Source organism: Argiope bruennichi, chromosome X1, assembly GCF_947563725.1.
Source record: "Argiope bruennichi chromosome X1, qqArgBrue1.1, whole genome shotgun sequence".
NCBI lineage: Eukaryota > Metazoa > Arthropoda > Arachnida > Araneae > Araneidae > Argiope > Argiope bruennichi.
Window position 1 is genome coordinate 75,383,195 of NC_079162.1, and position 15,112 is coordinate 75,398,306.

Below are 15,112 nucleotides of genomic sequence, written 5' to 3' on the forward strand. Positions count from 1 at the left end.
GTAATGCTGTTTTCTGTATTGGTTTGGTCTCAGAAATCAACGGATATGTCAGAGTTTGTTAAAAAATCTATTTGAAAAAGGTTTATTAGTATGGTTTTACAAAATTGTTTGTTGCGCTTCCTAAAACGAAAAACATCTGCCGAAATAGCCTATATTACATTTACTTATTAATTGTAAAAGCGTGTTGTAGTTGAGAGCTCGAAATATGTAACTTTTCGATTAACAACTAAATAATCAACAAAATGCATGTGTATGTGTGCAGTTTGAGAAGGCGCTTTTTCTGCTTCGTTAAAATTTTAAAATTATTGAAACTGGTGCAAAAATTCTCTGTTGATGAGTTGGACTTTCGTGTGTTTTTTCAAGGTGAAAATAGAACAGCAACGAACTGTTGAGTAATTTTCCTTGCTTGACGCATTTTGCGAGAGAAAAAGAGATGACGTCACAGCATCATGCAAAATAGCATCCTTTTAGATGACATGCTGTATTATGTTTGTCATAATTTAAATGTCGCATGAATTGACTTCATCCTTGTTTACTTGGAAACATCCCCGAAAATAATTTCTAAATTCTATCCAAGAAAATCATAAAATTATTGGATGTGTATGCTGTAATGTTGGACATACATAAACATAGCACGTCGAACGGCTAATTTTATTTTTGTTATCATTGTTGAAATCTCAACTCTTAGAGCGTTTGAACTGCGATGCTGTGTTAGTAATTGTAAGTTAACTGTGTAATAAATTTGTTGAACAAACATTAATTCTTCTATGAATTAAAAAAAAAGACGGGTAGGAAAATTCAGTAGGTTTTCTCCATGGGGAAATAAGAATCTTTTTCGTGATAAAGCCGTTTTTGCCAATATAAGGGTGCCTTAGAAACGTATTACGAAATTTGAATGACTATTATATAAACAATTAAAAACATAGTCAAAGTTTCATTATTCTACTAAATACAAATGCAGCAGTTTGTGAGCATTCGGAAATGTATTTCTGATTAATAAATAAGTTTCCATCTCTTACAATTTCCATTTTTTTACATAAAAATTATACTTTTCTTAAATAATGGTTCAACCCCGGGGGGGGAACCTCGTAATGAGGATGAGATGCTTCCGGCATGGTGGTTGAATCTCGCCACCCTGGAGGGTACACTAATAGGTGGGGGATCTGACTCCTCCCATCGATGACGGACGTACTTTCTTCGGGGAGGGTTGTACCGTGGCCGGTGACGGCCCTTAGGACTCAACCACAGTTCCCGCCAATGTTGCTGTTGCGGCGGTCCGGTTATTCAGTTTTATGGTTTAAATCCGTGTGCCTTCGTGGCGTGTCGGAGAGTTAGATGGTTGACTTAAATAATGGTTCAACCTGTCATCGCAGTTAAAGCTGCTCGACAACTGCGAACCCTCATTTGACAATGAATCGCATTATGAACATATCAGGTATTAATTGTATGCGATTATTTATCAGTCTGTGTATAATTTAGATTTTTCTGCTTTGCGAATATCGAGATGAAGATGTTTGTCTGAACTTAAAACCGGAATGCGTTATATTATATCTTCAAAGAAATTTTTAAGGATGAAGAATGAAACTTCCAGCAGAATTTAACGACTCCACATACTATCGCAACGTGAAAGCTGCTTAATTCCTTTGGTACATTGGATGGCTGAGCATTTGTTTTGCCTAGCTTCGGCGCTTACCATGGTGCTAGCTGGAACCTATACGCTGGGAGTCACTCCCGGGAACAGTAACCACCCTTAACGCCAAGTCCAAGAAGTGGCCCCTTTGCTTGATTCTCTGAACAGACCAGCCTACTGACTGGGATACCGGGACCAAATATATACCACCCGTCCTATGGATCGCCACGCACGGCAAATACTTGAGGGTATTTGCTGTCCATGAGAGACAGAAGCAAAGAGAGCGGCGACAGCTTCTCATGGAGATCTCCCTCGCTTACCCTCGAGGGAATTAAACACGAAAGCAGAAGACGGGGGAAGGGTAAGCTGAAAAGAGGCCAGACACTGGGGTACCTCGGGGTCGTGAAGCCCGTCACACCTAAAGAAGTTGTGCACCTGAGAGGTTAAGTGCAATATATTTCTGTTTAGGTTTTATATTTAGTCTGGTTGAATATTTGATGCCAAAATAAAGTCCGTTAATTTTCCATTGCATTTTGTCTAAAAGGAATCTGTATCTATTATAGTAAAAATTATAAATATTAAATTCTGTTTTTAGTATTATGTTAATTTAGTACGTTTCATATTTAGGTATTTCATGTACGCTGCAAAGAACAAAATATTTTTAAAGTTATGTAGAACTTTTAATTTCAGAGAGTTTCAAACGATGCGTCTTCGTACTTCTTGAAAATGCCTGTTGACTCTTAATTACATATCTTTTTCGGTAAGTATTAGCTTATATAAGTTCAAAATATAATTTTATTGATTTCACTATTTCATTTGTATTATCCATTTTTCTCTTAAACAGTTTTAATCGTAATTTCAGTTTTTAATTTAAAATAAACTTATGAAGCAAGCTACAGTGTCACTTTGGAAATTACAATTTTAAGATTCCATTTTCTGATTCCACCATAAATCATTTAGGTGTAAAGAAACTCATCTCATTTGCGAAATATGATTGACAAAATAAAAGCTTTGTGATGAACTTCGCAACCATGTTTACCATTAACATTTAATCACGTGATTATACTCTCTGAAATCTAAAAGACTTAGGAGTTAGATGTTTTTGTAAACATAGAATACAACAGCAACAACAAAAATGTTTGGATAGGATCAAAAAGGATTATTGGGGACAGTGACTATAGCACACACTGGTGCAGCTTTACCTAGCTGAAAAGCATGAGCCTTCTTTATAGCATTCTTCGAAGAAGACGAACAATACTTCCAATTTTTTTGCAATGTTATTTTCTAACGTTTGTTTACTTTAGTTGCAATCATATTTAAAAAAAAAAAAAAAAAAAGTTACTCCAAAACATTTTCAAGTGTCGTTATTCATTCACTACATCGATTATTTGCAAAGTAAAATACAAAATTATATATTTCTTGGGTCTGTAGGATATCATGCTATGAGTAAGATTAACTTTTCATGTTTGAACTTTTTCCTGAGAAACAGGCTGGTGTTCTCAACTACCCCTAACAATTTTCATCTGGGGACACTTAAAAACAGACTTTTAATGTTACAAATACCTATTTTTTTCGTGTATTTCTCATAATTTATTATATAATACGGAGTGGTATTAAATCTAGAAATGTACTGCTATCCATCCATCAACTACGTATTCAACCTGCTGACAACGCTCATTTTTTATGTCAAATTACTATCTGATATTTTTGAAGAATCTGCTATATTATTTACATACATATTACCTTTCACAAATAAAAGTTAACTATTAATAATGATTTGATAATATTTAACATCAAATATGAAAGAAAACTAACGTCGACAAAGAAAAAAAATGGGGTGCTGAGTAAGGAATCTAAAGTTGATGATATTGACTCTTTTCAATAAGAAATGGAGGCTGTAGGAATGGAGGAAGTAACTTATTTCGAATCATCCATGGTTGATTCTTCAGCAAATACGTATATTTTGATCAATTATATTGAAATTATCCGAAGGAAGACCCGATATTCGTAAATCCGATGGTCAATTGAATATTGCAGGTTTGAAAAGCCTCAGTTTGACTAAATCAGATATTGTTTTAGAACTAGTGATAGTTTGCGATTTTCAAGAGTCAGATAAAAGCTATTCTATGAGATCCAATTGCTTAGAACGTCTTTAAATAGTGTAAAGACCAAGGAAAAGGGAGTTGTATAGGAGATTGAAAGTGAAAGCTGTACTTTCTACTACTATATTGAACTCCTAATTCTTACTTATTTTAAAATACATTTCTATGTCTTAGATATTTCGTTCTCGTGTTTCATTAAATTCACTAATTTCTGTTTATACTAAAGATAATTTTCGGACAAAACTGTAGCTAGATTGAGTGTAAATTGCTGCAAATTGAAGATATTTTAAACAGTTATGGTCGTTTATATCTGATATTCTATGAAATAGAATATATTCTTTATTGAAAAACAGTAAAAAAAAAGAGAAGCAATTCTTTAAATTAGTTGGCAAAGAGCGACAAATTAAAATGTGAAAAATAAGCAGGAATAATTTCAAATATGTTTTCTTCGAATGAGTTTCTCACCATGTTCAGAAACCAAAAAAAGGTGTTCTCAATTACTCAGTAATCTCTAGGATAATTAAGTACATACCAGGGTGATTATGGACGTCACTGTAATTGCGACTATATAATAATTGAATTGATAAATTAATTTGGAAAAAAGGCATTATTAAATGAATACGCCAGAACGTGATTATGCACTCACATAAATTACTGGCCTATTTTCCATCGTATATGATCATTTCAAATCAAAGAAAACAGTAGTCTGCAAAAATATTCCCAATTAATCTAACTGGCCCTATATCCCTTGGAATGAAATAAAACGTGGAGTCGGATTTTTTTTATGAATTGATATAAAGTTGATTGATTGTCGTCACCCTCTTAAAACAAAAGTAGATGTATTTATCTTTTTGTTTTGTATATCATATGCTAGTATTAAAATAAAAAATACTTGCTCTCTACGAACCACCATGTTTTTAGCCCTGTCCCTTTACTAATGAAAATTTTATAAAAATTCATGTGAAGATACTGTCAATCTTTTTTTTTTTTTTTTTTTTAATATGAGAAGAATGATGCATTACTAATTGAGAATCACAATGCATACTTAAGACAGGCAGTTATCTAAATAATACATTTTGTCGACGATTTTTTGATATGGATCCAAGTATTTTAAATTATAAACATTAAAAATTGTCTCAGAAAAAAAAATTGATTTATTTATATTAGCTTACATTAGTAAACAAAATATATACTTTAACCCTTTAACGGGCACAAGCTGTTTTCTTTCACAATTTACATTTTACACTATAACTAGAAAAAAAAACTAATTTATGATCAAAAAAAGTATTTTTTAATCTTGTTGTTGTGGCTGTTGTTTATAACATGGATGGTAACATATTTAACACCGCCCAATAGAAGCAATGACTTATTAACTTTATTGACTTATTCAATTGAAAAAAAATATGAAATACAAATAATTTCCGAAATAAATGTGCATTTTTTAAAAACTATTTATTGTTAGTTATTTCAAAATTTAAAATTATTAATTACACATGAAAGAGGTGGTAAAAAATCCAAATACAATGTAAATTGCCAAATGCATTATTTTTAATTATTCTTGAGAAACAACATAAAATAAGGAGCTGCACACAATGGAACATTACATGTTGAACAAGACACTTTTGTTCGCTTCTGGTTAGTTTTGGTGCTACAATGTTTGCAAGTTTTTTAGGCGGTGGTAAGATATTTGCCAACGCCTTAAAAAGGGTTAAAAGATATAGAACTTTTCTGCAGTTGACGAGTTTTCACAGACTCAATTATATGTATTGCATCTTATTAAAATAAATCATTAGTCTGGAGTTTTTAAAAATAGTTTTAAGCAAACATAGAAAAATTTTCTTCTCAAGTTTAAAACATGATATTGGTTTTCATGAAAGCTTCTATAACTTAAAGTATATATGTTTAATTTATAGGATAGTACCTTTTTGTACAAAAATGGACAGTGATCCATATTCTGACAGCACTTCCAGTTTAGATGAATCTTTTGAAAGTGGAAATGAGAGTAGTGATGCGAATGAGACATGTTGTTTTCAGAAAAAGGTTCTTCAACTACCTGAATGCTTTTGTGCTGAGGCAAGTGTAAACAGCTTTGTATTTTATTGTTTGAAATCCCTTTGTATTGTTTTATTAATTATGTATTTAGAAATCATTATAAAGCTCTTTTAAGGACTCTATTTATTGTAATGTTGCTACTTTACTTTATAGTTCATAGTAAAGACCATCTAAAATTTTTTGAGTCATTTTAACTACAGCTTGTAATTTTATAAATAACTTTAATGTTAATGAATCAGTTTTCATTTACATAGTAATTCTTAAGTATTTTAAATATATCAAGCCCTTTTTGTATAATTTTATTCATTTTATTGTTCAATTAGTCATACGTATTTTACTTCTTGATGTTTATGTTTGACACAGTTCATTATTTCATGACGTTCAACTTTTTTTTTTTTTTTTTTTTCTAAGTCTGTGTCATGTCTGTAATGAATTGAAGAGAATTTCTTGCTTCTGTTAAAACTAAAATACTTTTTTAGTCTTTAGAAAAGTCTTTCTTCCCATATTTGTTAGGAGCTGCATTCTCCCACTCTTAAAACTTGTTCTCAGTATCAAATTTTTTTTTTTATTGCAATTGAGGAATTGATCTTGTTAAAATTTATGGTATTCAAAAAATATCGGACGTTATTCTCGCCAAATGCTATTCATTTATTTTACTTCTGATTTCTATCATATTTTCTTTTAGGAAGAAATATTTATTGAAGTTTTAAATCCCATTACATGGAAAAGTGTTCTCAATAGCAAAAATGGAGAGAGATTAAAAGTAAGTAAAATTTACTTTATTTTTAAATTATTGCATTCATATTTGAAATTTTGCAAAACTATTGATTATAGCAACATATGTAATTTTCCTCAGTTCTATTGCTTTCATTCTAATGTAGTCTTTAAATTATATTTTCATGAATTACATTTTGCTTATACTTGTATAATCTATTAGAGTATTTGGTTGCTTTAAGAAGAAAAATTGGATTTTTTTTTTTAAAGTGCCTGAATTCTTCGTTTTTAAAACTGAATTATCTATGTATTTTTTTCCCTTAATAAATATATCTATAAATCAGTGCATACAGACAGTTATAGTCTGTGACATATGTATATGCTTCGTGTATATGCAAGTTAATTAACCATTTATTGAAATTATTTTTTTTCCAAGGTGATTTTCATTATTATTTTAAATTTTTTAAGCCTAATGAGATAAATTTATATCAGTAAAGTTGTTGTTAATCCATATCAAAAAAGTTAGTTACTGGAAGATTTATAACTGCTGCTAAATTCTGCTTAATGTGTCACTTTTTTGTGCAGCTCTACTTTAAATTGGCTTAAAATTTAAAAAGCCTTCCATTATATAATTGTTGTTCCAGAAATTTCTATTTTTTTAATATATGTTTTATAATATCTGTTTATTTATTAATTTTATTTATAACAAAAGCAATCTGAACAGAATGTTTTCCTTTTAACAAAAAAAGACACTTTTTCTCCAATAAAGTGTCGAAGTAACTTGGTTTCAATATAAATTCAAAGCCGAAAATTGTTTATACAATATGTATATCTATTTTATGTGGGGATTTCTTTTGCTGTTGACCCTTTCCTTGTCCAATTTGCTGTAAAATACGAAGTATTCTTCCAGTGTTGTATTATTTTACTTATTTAACTGACGGTTGAAGAAAATATGCTTGTGAAATATTGATAACAAATATTGTTAAAAAAAATAAATATATTCCATAATATTATTCTTAGATTCAATGATGATTTTTTTCTGGTGTCTGATTTGTTTTTGGTCATATTTATTAAATAGTAGTTATTTCACTTTTATTTTTTTATAAAAATGTGGATTTTATAAAGTATACATATTTGTAAAAATAAATGTTCCATGAATGAAATTTCTAATTCAAATTATGATAATTTTCATTGCTAAAATCATTCTAAAATGTATCCTTTGTAAATTATTTATATTTTTTATTTCATCAGAGAACATTTGTATAGTATCAAAGATTTTTTTCCCCCTATTTAGAAACTCCTTCCTGTTTTTCCTGAAGATGATGAAAAAGAAAAAAACATAACTCTAAGGTGATTATCAATAAAATTCTTTTTCTACATAAAAAATTTTATTTGTAGTGTGTTTAAAATTTTGTGTTGTTACTTAAACAGCTTAGTAACAAAATAGTGCTTATTGCTTATGAAGTAGAACTCGGTGTAGGTTATAACAAAATTGCTTTTTTAAACATTGGTTCTTTGCTATAACCTTATTAAAATTCAAACTTCCATCCCCCCCTTTATACTCCAAAACATTTCTATTTAAAGAAAAGTAGGTGAAGCACTATTTGGAAGAAACGATGTTAAAATTACACTCAGCATAAAATTATTTGTATTGTTTTTAATAAATCCTAATTGTGTATAATTAGACTGTATCAATGGCAGTTTTGTTTGTAGTAAAATTGCTTTTTATAATCATTAACTTATGCATGAATCCCATCAATTGCCATCCTATCTTTCATTCAAATGTTGGCTTCTTTCAATTTAATATATTTCCTGTTTATATTATATATTTTTTAAAGTTCAGAATTTAATACCATATGCTTAAAAAAATTGCAATTGTAATTTAAAATTGAAAAGAGCACATGTGTTTGCCATCGATTTAAATTTGGGAAATAAAGACACATTACGCTTGACTCCCTTTTACTCTGTTTTTATTTTTCATCAATTAACTATTTAGTATGTAATTTCTAGAGTTACAGTTAACTATTCCTATATAATGTTTTATTAGTTATAGTAAATGTTCAATTTACATTTATAGGAAGCTGGTTCAATGTGAAAATTTTAAATTCGGTACTCCAATCAAGTCGTTTTTTCAAAAATTAAAAGGTTTGTATGCTTAACATTTATAATCTATTTGAAAGCAAATTTATTATGTATAACAATACCTTGAGTATTGCTGAAAAAAATAGCCATTTCTCTATGTGCTTCTGAATTAAAGATTGCGAAAAGGCGTTCACTTCAACACTGTTTAGGCTTTCTTAACATTGAAAAACTTGCACATTTTCCAAATCATTTCTGAAATATTTACTACTGTTTTTATTTTTCAAAATTGATATTGCAAAAAGAAATTCATTCTTTTAAAACAAGTAGTAATATTTAATATTTTCAAAAATAAAATTTTCCTTCTCCAGTAATTATATATATTAATCATTTTTATTACTTTTGGGTTAAAAACGTCTAAAAAAGTGTGAATTCCTTTTCTATTTTAGAAAGAGGGAAGGATATTTTGTTACATAGTTTATCAAACTACTTCTTTTTAGGGTTTATGTAGTAAATAATTCTTTTATTGATTTTCCAAAGTCTTTTCTGAGGCTTAAATTTTGTATGAATTTTAAATAATTATTGAATTCCAATTTCTTCATTGTTTTGTTATGTTTCTAACTTCAAATTTTTAAGAAGATGCAATTGATCAAAGCAGGTATTGAAAATAAGTCTGTGTGGGCCATCTGTTCACAGAATATGTGTATGAAGTTTTTTAAAAGTAATTAAACTTTTAATGTTTTCATTTTCTTTTGATTGCTTTCTTTCCCCTAATAATTTTTATCTGTTTCGAATTATGCCTTATGAAAATTGAAATATGTTTATGCTTACCTTGTTTTTCCAATTTGCTCCATATCCATATTTTTCTAGTAATATAATGTAAGCTAATACTAACGATAATCCAATCGAATTGTTTTTTATTATAACCTTGGTGATCCGAAATTTTGGATTATCCGCACATATATATATAAATTTCTGAAAAAGGTTTATTTAAAAAGAAGTAGAAAAAGTTAAAAACAAAATTGATTTTATTTCTAACATAAAAGAAGCATTTGAATTAATATTTAAGAATAAATACAGCATTTTAGTTACAAAAAACAATATCGATTAGCTTCTTTTGACCTAAGGAACTAAACCAGCGTGATGAAGCGATATGTTGGGCTAGAGCCGCTTAACTTCGTCTTGATCGATGTAGTAGCAGTGTGCTGTTTTACGTAGCGCAACACCAGTTCCAAGTGCACTAGCAACGTGCGATGCAAGATTTGTTGGGGCGTGTTCTTCACTGTCCTTGATATTAATTTTTGGCTATTGGATGAAATATTATGTTCTAAATATTGTGTGGCAACAGTGATACTTTATGTAAGAATTAATTCATTCATTTGGCTTTCACTTTAGCTTAATGTAACAATGAAAGAGCAACACATGCAAGATAAGTGAAGTGAACCCTGATTCAACTCTGAGGAAATCACCCCATCTCTTTTAATTCAGTTGGCTTTTTTTTAATCGTTTATTGTATTACTGAATCATTCAAGTCTTAAGAACATTACTCTCAACTTGTTTACTCACCATTTGCTGCTTCACCGCACCTTGTGCATCATCAACACTATCTCTCCTTGCTCATTCAAAGAGCATCGAAACTCAGTTCTTTATTACGTTTGATATATCAAATCAACAATATTACCAATCTAACAAATAATCCGAATAGAGATTATCATCCCGTTTGTTCGCTATATATGAATTCTCTTACAATTTCCACTATAGCCGTCAGTCTATCCAAGCATTTCTCTTAACTCACTAACATCACTGTAATGAGATCAATGGGATCAATTCATGTGACGTAGAACTCACGTCATCTACTGCGCATGGCATTTAAACTTTCATCCGCAACGCTTACGATTATAAGTCTATCATTAACGTTCTCAATCGCATTATTATGAGGATTTTTTATTTACATTTGAAGTTATAATTTTGTCCTTTTCTTTCCTCTTATTATCTGTTAAAAGATGAAATATTGATGCGTTGCTGGATGCTTTAATGCGAAACACAAGAATGATTATCGTGATTAAACATTTTTTAAACTTACCTTTCAACAATCCTGACTTGTTGAATGCTTGGGTTGTTAGCTTTGGAATAGAAGGTTTTAAGTCTTCTTCGAAGGCTGTGATATGCTCCGATCATTTTGAAGAAAAATCATTGTGTTTCGATTTACTAAATATTGGAAACTGAAACACACAGCTGTTCCAGTAATTTTTTCATAAAAATCCTTCAAAGATAAAAAAAAATCAGTAAGCGATTTGCTGTCAGACACAAATGGGGGCAATCAAACAAAGTTTTCAGTTCATTTCTAATTTACTTTATTGACATTTAATAAAATTTCTGATAGCTTTGAATATTCTTAGATGATTTTAAAATGTTTAAATGAATATTACATTACATTCTTCCTGCAAAATCTTATCTAAATTTAATTGATGTAAGTAAACAAGCTCCTTTTGCAAAAAATATCACTCCTAACTTAAAATTAATAACCGCTAAAATATTAAACTTGTTTGAATAAATTTCTTAAAGATTTATTTATAAGTGAATCCTTCACTAACGACATAAAATCAACTTTCGTATTGATTGTTACTAACATTTATAATTGGTGTATTTTATTTAAAGTGCTCTTAATTTGATAAATTGAATGCTGCATATAAGAAATATAAGTTTTGAAAATAATACATGACATTTAGTTAAGTATATAAATACAAGAGAACTGATTATTTAACAAAATTATATGAATTTTGATTTCAGTGGAATGCACTCCCAAACTATTACTTTTTCTGAAATACTTGAAGACATCAGCAATTTGCAGAATGAGCTGCAAGAACTTCAGGAATCTGTAGGAAGAAAAGCCTTCATTCCAGAGAATATTGCTGATGATTTTAATATGAGGGTATTGACAGGTTTCACTGAAGAAAGGTGTTTCTCTATACATTCTTTTTTGAATTCTAAAGCGGATCTACAAATTGAACTTGTCGAAGCATCCCGTTAATTTATATTTCCTGTTTCTTGTTAAATTAAGGAGTAGAATTTCAAATGAATTTTTATCTTGCTTGCTTGAAATTTCACATTCTACTGATTCAAGGGATTTTAATTTTGTAACAAAAGTTTTTTTAATGAAAAATTGAAATTGTTGCATATAATTCTTCCAAAGTCATTAACTATTAATACCATGCCAAAACAATTTGTATATGAAAATAAAAAATGCAGAGTTATTGTTCATTGCACTGAATTTCCTGTACAGAAACCTAGCAGTGCAGCAAATTGACTCAGTTTTTATAAGAATACAAATATCTTTGAAAAGTATACTAGGCATAATAGCTTCAGGAGCCTTAACTTTATTTCATCCTTATACTGCAGTAGCATATCTGACAGGGAGCTTTTTATTAAAAGTCATCTGATGGATGTGTTAGAACCGAATGATGTTCGGATGACAGAAAAAGGTTTCCAAATTGAACAAGAACTACAAAAAGTAGGATGTGAATTGAAATGCCCTAAATTTTTAAGGGATTATATTTAGTTCGATGTAACTGGAAAAAATTGTCAACTACAGATATCCAATGTAAAGGTTACAGTAGAGAGCTATTTTAAGAATCAAAATATAAAAATTTTGTGCAGGGGCTCTCCTGTATACAAGTTAACATAATGTCAATTCTGTATTTTTTATTACTTGCATGTTGTGTAGCTTTCAAAGCACAATAATTAGCATTAAATAATTTTTGTATTTGATTTTTAGTTTTTGGCAATATAATAAGTATATTCTGAAGTTTTACTTTTGTTTTATGAACATTAAAGTTATTTTTAATTATTCATATTGTTTGGTTCTTGCTAGACAATCATGTCTAATAGCAAAAGAGCAATCTGTTTATTCTTATTGTTTTCTTTCTGATAATTATTGTTTTTGTTTCATTTCATTATTCATAAAAATCATTTTTAGTGTATTTTTGTAATTAATTAATTGTATCACTTGCAGCCATATTTACTAACTGCAGTTAATTATTCATTGCTGAGCAGTCAAATTGGTATTTTGATAACAAAACGGGTCATCAAATGACTTTACTTTTTACCTGTTTATTATCGCATAAATTTTAAGTTATCAGTACTATCACAATACAAAGGGAAATGAAACGGATGACTCAAGAAGGCATTATTACTGGTTTTCTAAATACATGTTTTCTAAATTTCTGTTTTAAAATATATAAGTCTTTTCATTGATAATCATTTTTTATTTCAGCATTTATCATATATATATATATTTTTTTTTTATTTCTACCTTCATTGCTACATAGATGTTACACTCTTTTTTTTCTGTTGCTTTAACATAAATTTTGAATCGTTATAAAATTCTGTAAAAGTGTAAAAGTTTTTCTTCCAACTTCGATTTATGTCTATTTAACTTCTCTATGTATTTATCATTACCTTATTCTTGTTTTTAAATTAACTGTATTGTTTGTTTTTGTTTTATTTTATGATGTTCATCCAATATAATTTTTATCAATGTATAAATTTCGCATTTTAAAATTTATTTCAGAAATCTTCTGATTTAAAAGTATATTGCTCAACATTATAATATGTTTTTATTTTAGATTTAAAAAAAAAACTGTTGTTTACTATTTAGGAGGTTTCCGTTGAATAAAATTGATTTCATCATTTACTTTGACATTCTTGTCAGGCTATGTTTATGTTCTTTCATAGTGTCTAGAAAAATAAACGTTGATAAAAAGTTTTTTTTTTTTTTTTTTCATTAGGTGAGTACATTGAAACATCCATTTTCCAAGTTTTTTCAAATAATTATCTCATGTATTTTATCTATATTTTTTATAATGTGTAAATAAAAACTATGAAGGCTTAATCTTGCTTGTGTGTTCTTTAATGATTTCTATGAATTAAACTGAAATAACCGATTCATAAGTTGCATAGATAATTAAAAAAATGGTATCTATACCTTTTATATTTCATAATTTAAAATTGTGAACTTAATTTATTCAATATATACAAATTTGAGTTTCATGTTCTTTCCTCTGAGCATACTGCAAACATCAAAATGTCGATATTAATAAGAATCATTACATGAGAAAAAAAAATGTAATTATTAGTAAGTTTCAAAATCCTAACATATCCAAGAATAATAATTCTTTTTTAAAAAAACTATATTTATAAAATTCAGCATTCAATAACATTTAATTAATATGTAATAAATAATATATGTAATTTTTGAAAAACACTGCTCTCTCATAGCAATTTGTCAAAATGTATCTTTTGGGTAAAAAAAAAAAAAACTGTATATGGAAAATTAAAGATTAAAACGGCACAAAATTAATTAGAAAGCGATATTAATTAATTTTGCTAAAACAAAAATTATGTTGAAAATACTTATTAAAATTTTAATATAAGAAATGAAATTACATTACTACGGAAATTTGGAGAAAGTAAATCAAAAAAATAAATTCTTTTTTAAAAAGTCTGAAGTTTTTAATAATTATTCAGCTAGCGTAACATTCCACTTCCACTTCAATGCTTTAATCAACGTTATCAGAAGACATCCCTGCATGCGCAGAAATGTGGAAAGTTGAATAGATGCGGCTTGTTTGGTACCAATCAACTTCCACTTCAATGCTTTAATCAACGTTACCAGTAGACATCCCTATGTGCTCAGAATGGTGAAAAATTAAACAGTTGCGGTTTGAAAGGTACTTGTCTCGCTCACGTGACAGATACCAAAAAAACGCATCTCCAATTTTCAGCTATTCTGCGCATAATGGGAAGTCTTCCGATAACGTTGATAAAAACATTGAATTTTTCGTCAGTCGAGCATTTATAAAATACTTGATTTTTTTAAAAAAAGAACTTAATATTTTGAATTATTTTCTTCAAATTTTCGTAGTAATGTAATTTTATTTATTATATTCGAATTTGAATTAGTTTTTTTTAAATATAGTTGTTTTCCCATAATTAATAAACATCACTTCCTAATAGTTTTATGACCTAGTTTGGTGTCATTTTATCCTTTCCTACATCCTTTTTCAAACTTTTTTTTTTGTACTGTGGAAAGCGTCCCCCCCCATGTGCATTATTAGTTTGTTTAATCCACAGAATTAACAAGATAAGATTATCTAAAAATTTTCTTTCATTTTAAAATTAGGTTGAATTTTATTTTATTAAAGGTATAGATAGCATTTTTTTATCTGTGCAATTTATGAATCAGTGACATCATTTTAATTTGTAGAAATCATTAAAGAACAGACAAGCAAGATTAAGCCTTCATAATTTTTATTTATACATTATAAAAATATAGGAGATAAAATACATGTTATAATTATTTGAAAAAACATAAGCAAATGGATGTTTCAATGTACTCATTTATTGAAAAAACTCAAAAACTATTTATTAACATTTATTTTTCATGACACTAAGAAAGAAAATAAGCATAACCTGACAAGAATGTCAAAGTAAATAATGAAATCAATTTTATTCAACAGAAACATCCTAGATATAA

General features: G+C 28.6%; 1 protein-coding gene across 1 annotated transcript in view; it reads left to right on the forward strand.

Moving 5' to 3' along the window:
• The window catches only part of LOC129958341 (nuclear factor related to kappa-B-binding protein-like), a 91,817-nt gene that overhangs the window by 23,941 nt on the left and 52,764 nt on the right, over positions 1-15,112 (forward strand). The window contains exons 2-6 of the mRNA XM_056070761.1: positions 2,321-2,390; positions 5,646-5,809; positions 6,474-6,547; positions 7,793-7,848; positions 8,576-8,643. Coding sequence (XP_055926736.1) covers positions 5,668-5,809; positions 6,474-6,547; positions 7,793-7,848; positions 8,576-8,643 — 340 coding nt within the window. The 5' untranslated portion in view covers positions 2,321-2,390; positions 5,646-5,667. The remainder of the gene's footprint in view (positions 1-2,320; positions 2,391-5,645; positions 5,810-6,473; positions 6,548-7,792; positions 7,849-8,575; positions 8,644-15,112) is intronic.